Source organism: Haplochromis burtoni, unplaced genomic scaffold, assembly GCF_018398535.1.
Source record: "Haplochromis burtoni strain Fernald_Lab_line unplaced genomic scaffold, NCSU_Asbu1 Contig_60, whole genome shotgun sequence".
In the NCBI taxonomy this organism is placed as follows: Eukaryota; Metazoa; Chordata; class Actinopteri; order Cichliformes; family Cichlidae; genus Haplochromis; species Haplochromis burtoni.
Genome location: NW_024582421.1, coordinates 2,375,008 through 2,392,151, shown reverse-complemented (window position 1 = coordinate 2,392,151; position 17,144 = coordinate 2,375,008). Strand labels below are relative to the sequence as shown.

General features: G+C 39.7%; 2 protein-coding genes across 6 annotated transcripts in view; both read left to right on the top strand.

The window, feature by feature from the left end:
* Nucleotides 1-17,144, top strand: part of espn (espin) — a 37,548-nt gene that overhangs the window by 17,913 nt on the left and 2,491 nt on the right. For 2 of the 5 annotated variants that reach the window (XM_005941185.3, XM_005941184.3), the window contains 7 exons: nt 1,483-1,641; nt 3,529-3,760; nt 4,667-4,720; nt 7,814-7,959; nt 8,219-8,635; nt 15,963-16,042; nt 16,789-16,809. In XM_005941185.3, the coding sequence (XP_005941247.1) occupies nt 1,483-1,641; nt 3,529-3,760; nt 4,667-4,720; nt 7,814-7,959; nt 8,219-8,635; nt 15,963-16,042; nt 16,789-16,809 (1,109 nt within the window). The remainder of the gene's footprint in view (nt 1-1,482; nt 1,642-3,528; nt 3,761-4,666; nt 4,721-7,813; nt 7,960-8,218; nt 8,636-15,962; nt 16,043-16,788; nt 16,810-17,144) is intronic. The other 3 variants (XM_005941186.3, XM_014339679.2, XM_005941187.3) reach the window with 3 other exon arrangements.
* LOC102307373 (espin-like protein) lies at nt 8,647-15,949 on the top strand. The gene has a single exon (XM_005941183.3). The coding sequence runs from the start codon at nt 10,599-10,601 to the stop codon at nt 12,642-12,644; it is 2,046 nt and encodes a 681-aa protein (XP_005941245.1). The 5' UTR covers nt 8,647-10,598; the 3' UTR covers nt 12,645-15,949.

The following is a 17,144-nucleotide window of genomic DNA, read 5'->3' as shown; positions in this document are numbered from 1 at the left end:
TCTATCTATCTATCTATCTATCTATCTATCTATCTATCTATCTATCTATCTATCTATCTATCTATCTATCTATCTATCTATCTGTGGGTGTGTGCGTGCGTGCGTGCGTGCATGTGTATAAAACATATGACTTTATGCTGAGAGATAGATCTATATAATGGGAAGAAAGGTTGTCTGTGTGTATGCTTCTCTGTGGCTGATGGGAGCGGGGGGCAGCTATAATGCTTTGTACAATTGCTATTGTTGACCCACCTCCCTGGAGGATGACAAACCATCTGTAGCACTCCCCAGCTCACATTACTCTCCTACTTGATGAGTGCTCAGGGACCATTTCTGTGACAGCAGACATGAGTCAACAAAGTTAAATAGGCTTATAAAAACTCAGAACATGACACCACATAGGAGGAGAGGTCAGGGGTCAGCTGTCAATTATTGGTTATGTTAAACACTGTGCTCTTGTCTGGATTTTGTGCAAAGCCATGACCTATGCACGCATTACAATGTAAATGACCGCAAGTCTGTTGCCTAGCCCTGGATTTGAAAGGCAAAGTAATTGTATTTTTTTCCGTCAACGACTCTCGCACGCTAGTAGCTGAAAGCTTTTAAGGTTCATTTTTGACATTAAACATTAAAAATGTGCTGTGTTGTCTTTTACACACATTTTGTAGTGCACACTTTTGAAAATCAATCATTTCAATTTTAAAAAGTTTTCATTGAACTTGATTTGAGTTGAGTAAATGCAAATTTGAGGCTTTTTGCATTAGTAAAATCTGTCCACAGAAAGACTGGAAAAGCATGTTAGTCATAATGCAATGTGATCGCATCCATCGCTACTGTCCGGTAACCTGGTAACTCTCATGTATATGCACGCTTTAACCCACACAGTTTCTTTTAACACCAGCTTTGATATCCTGGCTTTACAGCTCCAATTGTTGGATAGATGTCGGAGTGGAAAGTGAGAGCCCATAACTAAAGGTTCAAGTTAGTGACCTCTGACCTTACTCTTAAAGAACGGTCTCCCTTACGCTGGTGTAAAAGTTGCATTGCATGTGAACTATTATGTCCTATAGCTCCACAAATTTAGCATGAAATATCAATGACTATTGAACCAAACTAAAGCCTTGTTGTGAAGTGTTGTGAGTGAATAAAGCCACTTTGGTCACAAGAGAAGGCTAATCTGGGAATAAAAGATGGTAAATATGTTGTACACAGCATCGCAGAATGAAAGGTTCACTCCCAAAGCATTGACAATGATTATAAGTCACAATAAAATAATTCAATGCAATTCAGCACAACATAAATGATTATACATTTTTGCATCCAATTCCAATAATCAGTCTATCGATAGCAATCATTCATTGACTGGTTTTACATGCACTTCAAACTAAAAAAAAGCGTTAATGTACTCCTGTGAAAGTCGGTGGGTTAAACAACATAAATTATATTTCTCCTTTCTCTCTTTTGTTTGAATCTCTTAATCAGTTGACTCTTGGAGAGAGCCACGACAAATTGCGCCGTGTGGATTCAAACAGGAAGTCAAGGAGTTTCAACAAGCAGCCCAGCACTGGGGACTACTACAAAACCCTGGGGAGCGACACGGCCGAGCCTTGTGGGAGCAAAATCATGGCACCCAACGAGGAGGTGAGCCCGAGCTCTGCCGTTTCTGCAAACTATACATGGTTAAAAATGATAATAATATGTCTGCCTCTATATATGTTTGCTGTATTATAGGTTCTTATTTTAATGTATGTACTTGTCTATATGTTTCTGGAAATGTGTGTGAAAAATGCTTTTTTGCCCTGGTATGTTTGCTTTTATTTCTTTATGTGACATACTTTTTTTAACAGAAGGCAGCTTAATATTGCGTGCATTATACAAAAATATAAAAATAAATATTACTTTGTTATAATTCAGTTATCTCACTATTTTTGGTGACATTGAAAGTCAGTACATGAGCTGATGTCTGATGGATGTAAGGTTAGTAGTGGGTTTACATAGTGTGCCCTGGTTCTTCCATGAAGGCTCCTTTTCTCCTTTTTCCTTTCTTAACTCCTTATAAGGTCATTCCAGTCTGAGGTTTAGCTTGCTGACGATGGCATTCGGTTACAAAACTGGCTGCACTATTTGCCTAAGCATTGCCACTCAGCATGTTATATAATGTTGCGTCCTCTTGAGCTTTTGTTTGCCACCTGATCCAAATTATCCCCTTATTTCCATTGCCTCTTGAGTCTCCACCCCATTGTGTAAACTGTCCAAGAGGCTACAGTAGATCAAACTCAGTATGATCGCTGACAACAAAGCACTTAGCAAGAAATCACCAACGAAAGGGACACAAAAAGGAGAATCCCACTGAAGCTGAACGTATTTGTTAGATAAGTGGCCAGCTTGTATGTGTTAGGCTGTAATAAAATCCCCCACATGTACATCAGACTGCAATGCAAACATTTTGATAATGCTTTTTTATTGACTTAGGCACTATTTATTAGCCATTGACATAATGCGCTTACACAACAGAATTTCCCCAGAAAGGACAAAAGGTTAGTCCAAAATTATGTGCCATTGTAGGTGCCCTGAAAAGTTGATCAAGGAAAATTTCTGTTCGCATTTGCATGTCAATCCCAGTATTAAATATAAGCTGTGTGCTTGTTGCCACATACCTTCACAGGCAGCTGAATGAATAGAATCTGGCAGACTCTCACCAACATCCCTAGAGAGGTGTTCTTATAATCTCATGGGTATCAGGGGTGGGGGTGTTTTGGATGACATGGGTTATAATCCTCATTGAGCCAATTAAGGCCTCAGCGGGGCCCCTCCTGGTCTCAGCACAACCCTAGCAGATGGGCTGGCTAATCAGAAGAAGCGGCACGTGCTGCCAAGACCCATCTGGACATGGCCAACCCCCTTCCAGCTCTCTGGGGGGTTTGAAAAGTAAAGGCGGCAACAATGACAAGCACGCGTCTGAGGAATAATGGAGCGGTGGAGTCGAGTTAAATGTCATGGTCTATTAATTTGTCTCCACAGGAGGTACGGCACACTTTCAGAGTGTGTCAGACATATGCACTGGGTGGGGCAGTGACAGATGGCTGTTTTCCCCTCAGACCTTTCCCCCTTGAGATTATGTCATATTAGCTGTTATTAGCAAAAGGCATTGTGTTGTTATGAGTTAATGAAAGACAGGAGGAAGCTGAGGTATCGTGCCACTACACATTTGCGCCTGTCAAGCCTCAGCGCAGGAATCTCAAGCTTTCTCAGATATTATTTTAGATAAATGTCGTGGCATCTTTTTTTCACCAGTGAATTTTTTTTTATATTTCCAACACTGAAAAAAAACAAACTGTTTTTGTAAGGCGCAAAGAAACTCTCAAGAGTATGCAAAAAAATATTTAATTTGTGGAGCAAAAATAAGTGTTATTTTAATTCTTTCAGGATAAAGCAGTGTTTCCAGTTAACAACAATGTCGTTTTTAAGACAAAACCTCAGAATGCAGAATGAGTGACATTTTTTTTACTCTCCCTTTTGTTGGTTCAGGGTTCTGTGTTATTGGAGGAGCCAAATGAAAATCCCGCCCAAAGCTCTGAAAATGGGACCACAGAGGAATCTGTCCCTCAACCACCACCTCCTCCACCACCACCTCTTCCCCCAAGCAATCCAATGCCAACACCCCCGCCACCTCCTCCTCTGCCTCCGGAGACACAAACCCCTCAAAATAATGCCAACGCCACGCCCACCAATCAACGACGCCCATCTTCGTCATCAGGAAGTAAGTCAACCAAACCTGCTTTTTTCCCTAATCTCAATACTTTTCCCCCCATCTTTGTTTCCTGCTATATTAGTCCTAGAAAGCAGAGACTGGTGTATTAATGGGTACAAAGTAATCACCCTGGGTAAAGATGAGTTGAGTCTGACCCTAGCATTCTAAATAAGAGATTATAAATTAATGATGTAGCGCTAGCATTACCCTGAGAACTGGTTTAGTGTTCAGCCATTTCCTTAAGTGCCCTGGACGCACAGGATGATGCAGTCTGATGGTGCACATGCCGCTCGAGTTGCAGGGAAATTTAAACTTTTGTATAAGGCTGTTTTTTAAGTGCTAAAAATGTGGAATTTTAAAATACATAAGTGTTTTAATATTTGTGATCGGAAAAACAAAATATTTATCTTGTTCTAACGTTTATTAATGCATTTCCTTTTTCTAGAAAATCATTAATATACAAGGAAATTCAGTGAAAGTGAAGTTCCTAAATTTGATTATGACAAATCCAGTTCTTGGAGCTGACATCTGCCATTCTTTGCATACATGTCTACAAACATAACTTCCTGCTTATACTATTGGTCAGTATACTACAAAAGCAAACTGGAAACTGAGCAAAAATACCAAAAATCTTTGCTTAAAGAATCTTGTTAATGATAGGCAGATATCAGTTTTACCTGATAAAGATATTACATGAAGAGTGACACATACAAAATACTTTTTTCTCTTGTAATTCTAAATACATTGATGTCGCCTGGTTATAAACTGTCACTTTCAATTCAGCATTGCTTTTCTGCTTTATACGTTTCTGTTTACATGTTCTTTATCTCTCCTGTTTGCTCTCCATGCACTTCTCTCTGTTTTGTTTCTTTTGTTTTTTCCCTCTTCTTGCCTGCCACCATGTGCTCTGTCAAGGCGGAGATAACTCTGCCTCACAGGCAGAGGGAGGAGCACTTAGACAGATGAAGAGTAAGTAGAGACTGCGAATCAATTGCATTTAAGCTAAATCACTTCATCCTGTTTAGATACGTTCAGAGTTCACAGTTGTCCTTCCCACATGACATTTTATAACATTTGTCTAAATTCTAGAGCATTTTAACCTGTCCATAGCATTTTATGTAAATAACTTTATATGAGATGTTATTTCAAACCATATGTATCCAATTTATCAAAGCAGCTGTTCTATCACCCTTTGAAAACTGAACTGAAAGAAATGTACTTTTAAGTACAATGTGACCGTGATTGCTGTTAACAAAGGCAATGTTTGAATGATTACCTACATTTTTTTATGTATTTTTACCCAATGCCGCATGGTTTTCCTGTCAATTACAGTGAGGACTAGTATTAGTGCAGAGTGACTGTATTCCAGGTAAAACAACATAAAAAAAAAAAGATTTTTACTAAGATTTCAGAATCAGTGAAACGGCAACATAAAACACAGAATAACAGAAAATTCAACATTACAATCTAATTAAGAAACATTTTGTAACAAGTACAGCAGGCGAGGCGTTTTGTTACCTTAAACAAAGCTGTAAGTAAACGCACCATTAAAATATAACCTGGCTATAGCATAAGTAACAATTATACCTTTTTACAGTCTCTTTATGTTATCTGTACGCTTTGTTCAGCAATTATCCAACTGTCCTATCTGTTCATGCTCCTTCTGCCGACCAATGGTAGGAGAGCAATAAAAGACTTAAAGCTAAAGAGTGGTGTGTGCTCGCTAATGGCATGAGTCGCGTGACACTGTTAAACAAGTTGTTTAGTGGTCATAAAATGAAACACCACCAACTCGTTTGAGAGCTTAAGATAAATTTACAGCTCAAACACTCGTTGTCGCCACAGCAGCAGAACAAGTGGCTAATTCCAAATGCTGCTGCAACAATGGCGATGGTTACGAGTCCTTTATTGTCCTGTTGCTCTTCTATTGAGAACAACCGCTTACCTTTTATATTGTACTGCGCACATTTTCATCTAATGATTTCAACAGAATTAACCAGTAGTGATAAACAGGCCATAAAATTAAAAGCCTTCTATTAATCTTGGAGCAACAAACCAGGCGGCTGAATGAAGAGGTTTGTGTCCCTGTGGTTTTCTGTTTGCAAGGGTGCAAAGGATCCTGCTTTTTATATCATAGGTCATAGCTGACCTTAACAGCAACACACCATAGGAACATGTCACACTGTTTGCCCACTGTGTGAGTCTCTTCATCAAACCTCCACCCTCTCTCCACCCACATCCCAGGCTAAATACAATCATACTAGCAAAGACTCAAAAACACACATTTTAATCACTTTTCAAAAAGTTGCAAGCACACCAACTTAGAATGTGTCTTTTTTTTTGAAAGATACAGCTGTTTAATGTTGTTTAGCTGTTTTTAAGTTTGAAAAAGCATTTAATCATGCTTATGTGCAACTGATCTAGTTACATTTTAGCCCAGGATATTTTAGATTTGTACCTCTCGTGCGATGTACTGAGCTTTTTAAAATGAATTTAAATAGCTGTCAAAGGTGTTTCAGCTCTTTCTTTTTTATCCTGAAGCTTTACACAGGCCACAGTTTCAATCAAGCACACATTGTAAAAGGCTTAGTGGTGTCACACACAGGCAAATCTCTCTCTCTTTCGCTCTCTCACTCGCTCTCTCTCTCTTTCTCTCTATCTCTCTTTCTCTCTCTATGTGATGCAGAAAATATGAGGGACAGCTGTATGTGTCTCGAAACAGTTTATCAGGTCGAGCGAACTGAAGCTTGGTCTGGCTGTGGGCACTGAGAAGCCGGGGATTGAAACACGGTGTGCGTGTGTGCGTTTGTGTGTGTTAATTCCTAGCTGGCTTGCCAATGGCTGGCTGTCACTTCCAGTTACGGGTGATTCCTTTAGATTTCCCCCAACTGTGATGATAGGTCTTTAATGGAAAGCTGTTCTCTCCTCCCCACGAGAGAGACAGAGAGAGCAGGGAGAGTGAGGAGGGGTGGCACGCTAGCGAGTCTTTGTGTCCGGCCGGAGCATTGCGGTTGTCTCAACAGGGAGCACTTTTTCAGTAGGACTCTTTTTTTGTTTTGTTTTTTTCCATTCTGCACATAGAGGATGAGTAAACAATGAAGGATTGAGGATATTTATTTTCCTAGAAAAAAACATTCGCAAAAACAGGTGAGGTGTCCTTTTGTGCGTTTGCTTCAAAATATTCTACATTTAAATCCTGGTAAAAAGATATGCGTAACTGTTTGTTGTGCACTACAGCATCATCTTTGAGCTTTTTCCATTTACACTTTAAATGTTTTCTTGCTTAAGAACTCAAACGACAGCTGCAGTGGTGCTTGCATGCAGTACTTTATGGTTTTCTTTATGGTTAGTATAATCATTTTGAAAAGCTGATCTATATGTATAATTGCATAAATTAGCGGCATATTTTGACATTGCCTGATTGGCATAGGACCAATTTTATTTTTCCTTTAAAAGTGAAAATGAAGTTAATTTTCAAATGCATTGAAACAGAGTTTGAAGTTGAAGTGTAGTTAAATTTGTTGAAGGATTCATTCAGTAGATTATTGTAAACGGGAACTGAATATATATCTTTTTAGGGTGTTTAACAGCAGCTGAGCTGTAACGATAATGGTCAGATGACAATGAAAGAGAATGTGTGTCTCTGTTCTTTGAGTTCACTGTAATGAAAGTATATTTAATTGCTCATCCTCATTTAATCCTGGCTCACTCCAGCTGTTGGCCGATTTAACAGTTGCCCAACGATATTTACGTCTCCAGCAAACATTCGACCCCAGCAGGAATAAAGGCAGATGCCAACCAGAGTAATCAAATCTAAAAAGAAACTTATCTAGCTTATCCATGAGTGAGGTTTAGAATACCATTATGACCTCCCATCATTGTCCAACATGCTCCAGGTCAGCATTGTTACCTTGCTGATTGGATGAAATATTTAACAGTGAAATGCCACTCAAGCCCTTCTTCTCCTCATCAGTCTATCTCTCTCAGTCTGTCTGTATCCATCTCTCTCTGCTCAATCTTTCTACCTGGTTTCACTTGCCTGCTCCGTCCTTTTGTCCGCAGGCGCAAAATCTTTCAACATGATGTCCCCCACCGGCGACAACTCGGAGCTGCTGGCAGAGATCAAGGCAGGGAAGAGCCTCAAGCCCACACCTCACAGTAAAGGCTACACCACTGTGTTTTCCAACAGCGGGCCCACAGGAAACAATGTAGGTCACTTAGCTTCCTTAGCTACAGACAGTGACTCATGCAGAAGGGATCGTTCTGAAAGTTAACTCACAGTTTTTACCATCAACTGTGGATTTGATGTCACGCTCTCTATTTTAAATGAACTATATGCAAATCTAACCACATTCTGGCCTGATTTGTGAAAGTCAAAATCTCACTCTCTTTTAGCCACATGTGTTAAAATTTATGTGACTCCTGTTTGTTTGTTTTTTTTCCATCTGTGCCTTTATTTCTCTTCAGGAAAACTCTACATCTCCAGAGAGTCGTTCATCTAGCCCACCAGCCAAACCGCCATCCCCTCCGCCAACCAGCGCACCAGTGACCTCACAACCCACCAATCTGAGCCCCAGCCCCAGTCCCAGCCCCAGTCCCAGTCCCAGCCCCAGCCCCAGCCCCAGCCCCGCTGGCTCCGGATCTGGCAGGACCGTGTCAACATCTGGGAGCAACGAGCAGCTGTCCTCCAACTCTGTGATCAATGGGAACAGTGGTGGAGGCACAGCAAAAGCGGATTCAGGGAGGAAGACGAGCCTCACAGATGTTGAGGCTCTAGTGCCTACTCACGATGAACAAGGGAAAGCCATCCCTGAATGGAAAAGGCAGGTGATGGTGCGCAAGCTTCAGGTCAAGATGCAAGAGGAAGAAGAGCACAAACGCAAGGTAGGCATAATGGCTGAGTGTCATTAGCTATCCCATTTGTGGGCCAATAAATTTAACAGTGTACAGTAAAAGTGACTAGAAGTGACTTCAGATTCAGATCATGAGCAAAGCAAAGGGGATAGCTGTTGCTTGGATTTGAGCGTGGAAGTTTGTGATTTTGAACCACAGACAGTATAAAAGATGGACGTAGCTACTGTTACATCACCCACTGCTTCTGCAGTCTTGTTTTGAAACCTCAAGATGAGCGTTTTCTCCATCACCGTCTTGATTTTGGGAAAAAAAAGGATGTGATGAGGAGTTTTGACTGTGAAACCACATACTCACTGGCAACCACAAGACATTTTCACAGATAATCTGCCATTTTGAAACATGGTATGAACAAGATTTTCAAAAATAGACTTTTTAGCAGGTTTAAAGCACTTCCTTCTTCCTAGCCAGAAACTACATCCATGTTTTATACTGTCTATGCTTTGAACACTGGCATTGTGCGAAGGCATGTTTAATTTAGTTCCATTTTTGCATGAGATCATTTTTGCTCTTTGTGTTGGCTTTTCTTAGAAGTCGCTAGTTTAAAGCTAAGCATTCAGTGGGATCATATTTTTCTCAAGGACTACAGCCAGCATACACTGATGCACAGTCATAGCACTATATTATGACTATTTAGACAAGATGTTAATTCGCAGTTTGTACTGGAACAATCTTTAACTTGCTAATCCTGTGTAATACAAGAAGGACCCTAGTAGTATATAACATGCTTGATTAAATTTGACTGATTAATAATTTACTCCTATCTAAGGAATTGTAATGTTGCACCACTAAACAACAAGCTTAAACACACTGCTCAAGTGCAGTGTTTTAATTGTTTAGTTACATTTTTTTCATAAAAACATTAAATTGGTAACACATAAGCTAATAACACATGAAAACGTGTTCACGTCCACAAAATGATCATCTCCTTGTTCTCACATTTTTCAATTATTTATCCACTTCTTTTGCATTTCTTCACATGTTTCTTGTTCGTATTTGTACTTCTTGCCAATAGCAGACCTTTTTGGAGTGCACTGATTTGAATACTTGGCTACAACAACCATCACAGAATTTGGCACACTTGACTAATGAGTTCACAGTGTGGGCTGGTGTTTGATGGTGGAGTTTTGCTGTTCCAAGTTCTTACATGCTGATTCAGTGGTGTGATGCCGGGTCCATTCACACTACAAGTCAACCATTATTGATACCAACAGTAACACAGATAGCATATTAACAATACTGAAAACTTGTGTCCATTGAGGATTTTTTTTTTTTTATTTAAATCATCTCTATCTAATCATTGTAGCAGTCTTTTTTTTAATTTCCCCAACATCTTTTTTGGGGGGGGAGAAGCTGGCAGGGTGCGAGCAGATCATGATCTCATAAAGAGTAACGCCAATGGTTTGCAGTGTCAGTGTCCTTGTAGTAGAAGTGTTGTGTAGATGCATAAAAAAATATCAGACAAAAGTAAACACTGGCTCATAAAAACAGAATAGAGCCTTTTAAGAGGCATTATGCAAATGTTGTGAAACATCTGCAGTGTTAAGTGCGTAAAATACAAATATTAACATGTTGTAACTCTTGCATGCCAGTATTGGTCTAGCTAACATATAATTTCGCATATAACTCAACAAAGTAGTCACTGTTCTTTGACTCAAAATTCCATTGGAAAGCTTTGTGCTTGTAATCAGGCAGTGCCATTGCACCACTAAATCCATGTAAATCCTGTGTGTTAGGATGGATTTGCACTGAAGCGTGTGTTCGTACCAGGAAATTCAAGCTGAAGGAATCCCTCCCTCCTTCCTCCTTTTTTTTTCCTTGTCCTATTGGTCTCCTTTGACCTCTGATTTAGTTTGCATCAACTGGGCAGTACCAGCCTCTGGAATGGCACTACTCCCACGCCCACAATGCCATTTTGGGCCCATTTGGTGAACTGATGACTGAGGCCGACCTGAACCGAATTGAGAAGCAAATTGAGAACCTACAGGTTATGCATAAGGTATCAGAAGTCGAGAAGGAACTGAGTGAATTGGAGCAGGAGCTTCACCAGCTTCTACCAGTTTCTGCTGCTCTCAATCAGGGGCACTTCTCAGTCAATCCAAAGCAGGTGCATGGCAAAGCTGAAGATCTTCCAGCCTGGTGCAGCAAGATTTCTACCCTCCTAAAGAGTATGGCTATCCTTCTTGCCACTCTGGGAGGCAAAGAGATAGACATCTTGGATCTTATATGTCCTGGATATTCCCAAGAAGACACAAGAAATGTGAGCACAGGTCAGTCAGTGGGATCAGCTGGAATTATGGGACGCTCTCAATCCTTTTCAACAAGAGAGGATGTAGAAAAGGAAATAAAGCAGTGCGGCGTTTCAGTGAAGAACCTAAAGGCTAATTATGAAGTTCAGAATCAGCCGCAGTCTGCAGATAACCAAGCAAATAGGGTTTACAAACGCAAGAGGTCACTCCCTGTGGTAAGTGAGTCTAGTTATCATCCAGAGACAGTCTGCGAGGATGAGGTCCCTTGTTCCTCTGCTTCCATACTGGAATCCAATACCAATGGTGGTTTAACTTCAGTGGAGGAATCAGTCTTACCACTTGTTGAAGAACCAGCTATCACCGCATCTCATGCTCCTAAGACATATATGTCTTCTGAGGCAATGGCGCCAACTAATATTGAACAGTTCAGCCAGGTTCTTTCTGCAGACCCTGTTTTAAATAATGATCAACTAACAAGAAGCTTGGAGGTGCAGACAGATCTAAGCTATGTCCAGGAATGTATTGAAATGAGGAAAGAGAGAATTGTCTTCCTGTTCCTTGAACATTGGCGGAAGTATACAGTCTCTGAGTCTTATCAGACTAGATATACTGGCAGGAGGCGAAATCATTTAGATGTGGACTGGGAGGACTACAGCCAATTTAGTGCACAGATTGGTGGAGAGATGCACAGTGAAGACGATAAACTCCTCCTATTTATGAAATCAAAGCAGGTAGTAGGGAATCTGATTGGCCACTGGAGGGCAATCATGAGTCAAGTGCCCACACGCCAGATCCGCCGGCTGAGTCGTGCTCAGATGATCTATTGGCCACAGCATTTCCTGCCGCACATCAACGGGTCAACTGTGAGCTATGAAAGCCTAACTCTTGACCTTTTCATGCTTGGCTATTTCCAGCTATTGGAAATGAACATGTCTCGAAGTGAGCGGAAATTCCGACACCTTTTATGCTATGAGATGTTTGACCGTCTTGGCAGCCACAAATGGGAGGTCATAAGGCAGTTTCACAAGGAGGTCATGGAGGAAATTGAGTGCGAGAAGCGAGATTGGGCGGATGGTTTTGAGGACATAAAAGTCAAGTACTTTGGAGACTCGGGTGAGGGAGGAGGCATGCTGACAGCATCGCTACATTCCATGTCTCCTGACATGTCCATAATGTCAATGCAGGAAACACTCCCTCCCCCACCATCCCACCCACCACCTCCTGAACTCCCACTTTCGAATGCACACTCTGCACCACCTGCACCATCACAACAACCCTCCTTACCAGTCTCACATTCGGGGGTTTCTGAAGGTTCGTCACCTGCTGTGGCTCACGATGGTCAGTGTGTGGAGCAGGGACCCCCCAAGGACTCAGTGGAGGACAGTGTTCAGGGGAATGTCAGTTTAAATAAGCCTGCAATTTCTAATGGGAAAGGTTCAGAGCAGGACCACATGCAGGACTTGGCAAGCGTGCAACATGTTGAAGCAACAGCTAAAGTTGAGACACTTCCAGAAACAGCAACACCATGTCCAGTGAAAGATGCCCAACCTGTTACTGTTAAAGTCAAAGAAGAACCCCACGTTGATAAACCTCCACCCAAAGAAGAACCCAATGAAGATTCAATTAAAGTCATCTATGAGCTTAAAGAGTTCAGCAATGAGGAAATCATCAAATACATTGACCGAAGCTTTGCTTTTTGGAAAGAAAAGGAAGCTGAACTTTTTGATATCTAACAGTTATGTAGGCTAAGGTTGTGCTGAAGGTTCACTGCTAAGATCAATTGTGGAAAACTAGCACGCACAGTGCAACATGCTGACAAGAGAACCTAATCTGCTTTGTTAATGTTTAGGTCATGTCACGTAATGGACTTAACTGCAGCAAAGAGCATCCATGCTGCTGTGCTAACATTACCGCTTCTGTATGTTTAAGTGGAGGAAAGTATGCATTGTATTACAAAAGATGCACATATTGTGTGAAACCAAGAGCTTTTCAGACGAAGTATGATTGATTGCCACAAAACACAAAGGAAAAAATAGTTTAAAAGGAAAAGATTTGCCATAAAAATCAATGCTGTTTGTTTCTTTGGGTCATCTTTGTAATGGGGATGATTAGTAAAACTCTGCATAGTTGTTTTACACTGAATATTTCAGACTGCGTTTATGTGAGGGTTTTATCCCATCTCATTTTCATATAGTAGGTGATTAATTGGCACTGGTATTAGTAATGTGCATAAGAAGATGTGGTTCACTTTTAAGTGACAGACTCAGGTCTATAGATAACATTCATATATTCCACCGACTTTAAAAAATGACATGGAATTGCACACAGTTTTTGCTACATAAAAGTTACATTTCCATTTATCTTTCTTTCTATGCACATGATCAAACGTGTCCCTTTTTCTCCTCTTTGTCACATTTTTAGCCAGTGAACTCACACAAAAACAGCAAGTGACAGCGAGTGAGCAGCATCTGGCCTCTGTTCTACCTTCATTCTTGATAATTAGTGAAGGGGAAAATGGCCTTACTGTCTAAATGGTTCCTTTTTGCTTGAACTGAAAGAGAAAGTAGCTCAGTCTTTAGTGGGTTTGAAGTTTAGAACTACTTAGTGGTTCACAAATGTCTTTGTTTAAATTCAAGTGGATTATTTACTTATAAGGTGTGCCTTTTAATAAACATTACAGAATTGGTGAAATATGGTGAAAATGGTTCAAAAGTTACAATTATTTTCTCTGAGCATATTTAAAAGTATTCACCAGTCAAAGCTTTAACTTAAATAAAACATCACATTAAAATGTTACAACTGCTTTATGGTGTTTATTCCATTGTTTGCTTATGTTATTATATAAGTATATTTCAAATATTGGCTCAGAGTTTCCATAATTGATTTCATGTTCTTCTATTTATTGGTTTCTAGGTTGGTGTTATAAGTAAATAAAACTGTCATTTTTGGGGATTAGCAGATTTAAGCAGCAATTAATCATTTGGAGTTTTTGCACTGATGCACCTGTGTGGCAAAAAGGCCAAAACAATAGATTACCTAAGATATTGTTTCCATCCTTTTGAGAACTTACATAACGACACTGATTTACCAATGAAAGAGCAACTGTCAAACACACACTCTTCAATGTGTAATCCTCAAGTGCAATGCTTGTCGATGCAATAAACCGCACACTGCACACTATTCTCATAGTGTCTGTTCTATTGCATCAAGATTACCTTGGAATAACCCTCTTAACACCCCCTGCTGTCCTTCTATCTGTGGCTTACAGGAGCCATAAGGAGGTTACAGTGAATCTTTCTCAACTTGCAGGTCGCACGAGAAGGCAGTCAGCTGGTAAACCTAAAGCCACTTTCTATCAAACTTTTTCCCCTTTGCACAATATTTCAGGCAGAGTTGGAGCACGTACACAATGCAGTAAAGAGTGATGTTAGTAACAACACTGCCTTAACAGATGGGCAAAACTATAATAGACTATGATGTAATCTGCTGAGCTTGCACAATGCGCTCTTGCATATATGGAACTGGAGGTCAAGTTGCTGTAGTAATTACAGTATCAACAGAATTAGTCTTGACTGAACTACAGTTTATTTGTTTATTTTTCTTTCATTAGACAAAAAATAATGCTAGATTCAATAAAATTACCTAAAACTATTATTGATTATTGAAATAGCTGCTAGCACAGCAAAGTCTAGGCAATAACTTCATCTTAATAATACAATGTCATTTTCACACTTCCAAATTTATAAATCTAATAGCCTACAATTGTTATAATCACAAACAGTATGCAGGCACAGCAAAGGGTTGTGTGTTCTGACCCTTGTGGATGTCCACTGACACTACAAATATGGCCCACAAAACCAAAAAACTTTATTAAGCCCATCAAGAGAGCTGCTTAATTCGTATTTTGCAGCTTTTTCTTTTTTAATTGGTTGGCTTAACTGTCACTCTTACTTAATTGCCAGTTGACTTGATCACGCTTAGTTTTAAACCTTTAATAGCTACTATCAGCTACTTTTTGGTGAAGGGTTTTGGTGGGGGGGGTGTAAATTTGTTTATTTTGGTTTGTTTTCTCCATGTTTTTTCTTTTTTTTTTTTTTGAGGCAAAATTCCCAGGGGACTCATTAAATATTAATTCCATAGATAATCTTACCTGGATTCACACTGGCTAGGGCAAGTGAAATCCTTCAGTAAAATGAATGCAGAAGGGTAATGTGTCTAGTTGGGCGAAGATGAGAAATCCAAGATGGCTGCCCTCTTTCTCTCCCGCTCCACCTCCAGTTACAGCCTGAAAGGGAAAAAAGGGATCCAGTTACCATATGTGTACACAGAGAATATCCTGTAAAACACTGTCCTTTTCAAAGGCTTTGTTTCATTTTAAACAAACAGCAGAAGCAGACATTTTGTGAGATCTGTTTGTTTTGGTGAATTCATACATTAGTTTCAACTATATTGGGTTACCATTGTTTAGGTTCTTAAGTCTTACATAAAGGCCATTTGTTTAAAACTGACATTTGAGAATCTGCACAAACAAACAGACTGGACTAACATTTCATTACAGTTGTTCTTTATGCAGGTGCTTGCCTGCTTTAGTGATGATTTATGCAGTGCTACCGACATAAATCATCTCAATATCACCTTTAATTTAATATAATAGACTCAATAGTAATTTCCAAATATTTCAAATGTTAACACATCTATTATTATATCCAGGTGTATTATAACCAGATATTTTAAAAATGATCTCATGGGGCACATCTGTTCATGACTGTGTGCTAACCTAAAGGTGAAGACTGAGATTACTACTTTTTTAAAGAAGAAGGTTGCACACAAGATGATGCAAGTGAAGTCTGTAGCAGAGTTAGCTACTTAACTGACTGAAGAACTTGCTCACATTTACCAAATACATGTAGTACATATTTTGCACTCGCGATTTCTCTTAAACTTGACACAAGTCTCCTCACAACAGAAGATACTTTAAAAGTACAAATTCATTGCTGACTGCTGTGGGCCCCTATCTCTGTCTCTCCCCGGACCCCTCTGTCCCCTTACAGGCTGAGGAGGAGGCGGCACGCCTGGCGTCAATGCCAGCCTGGAGGAGAGACATGATGAAGAAGAAAATGGATGAAGAGAGGTGAGTAGCCAGTGTTACTCAGCACATCTCATTTTTGGTGGCAGGTTAGTAGTGCTTAACCCAAATGGATGACATAAAGGCGCTCTGGGCTGGAATAAGTTGGCAGAAAACACTTAGTGGCTGTGATGCCACCAAAACATCCAACCAGTTGGGGGGTTTTGTTACTAGAGAGTTTTTTTTCACAGGAAAGCACTTTAAATTCTTGCCATTGCAGGCCTTCTTTATTAATTTAGTGTTTATTTGCATTTCAAGAAGCTCTTCTGCACAACTATGTTGTACTTCTCTATTTCAAAAATATTCAAAAATACCCAGCTTACTAAATGTATTTTTTGTGTTTGCATTGGGAAAATGTTGGAGCTAATCAAAACTGCAGGTGCGTCATATGCTCATATGCACCAAAAGTAAAAGGCTAGTTTTGTATCTGTTTTTAAATCCATAAATCAGAGCCTGGAAGAAGTAAAAGAGTCGAGAACTTTACATGAAAGGTTTCATTCATTTTTTTCCTCCAGTGGAAGCAAAAATATATTGACTAATTCAGCTTTACCTCAAGATTTGTGCGATCTTTAGCCTTCTTTGTGACATTTATTGTTGAACAATTTGAACTTGATGTTTAGAGTATAAAGTGTACTTCCTATTTTGTCACTTGCACGTGTTAAAATTATCATTTAATTGCTTTAACTTGTGAATTAACTGCTGTTGCTGTTTAAGATATTTAAACCTTGTCTTCTTGTGCTCACCATCTCCTGATGTGACAGGGAACAGAAAAGGTAAGAAAATTTTATTCATTCTGCTTGATACAACACGTAACACAAAATGTGTTGAATGAGAAATTTGTTAGGTGCTGTGAGTCTGAGATCAATGGATTAAAAACTTCTTTAATTACATTTAAAAAGAGCAAAGAAAATAAATTTAATATACAGAAAATACAGTACTATTCTTTTAACAGTAAATACTGCCCAAAAAGTGAGATGCCTTGGTGGTGGTTTGTGCTTCTGAGTGCTTCGTGTCTTGAGATGTGGTCATTTGCATATGTTAGAAGTAACAACTATAAACTGAAGATTTACTGTACAACTCTAACTACTGTGAATTATCCTTTATGGGT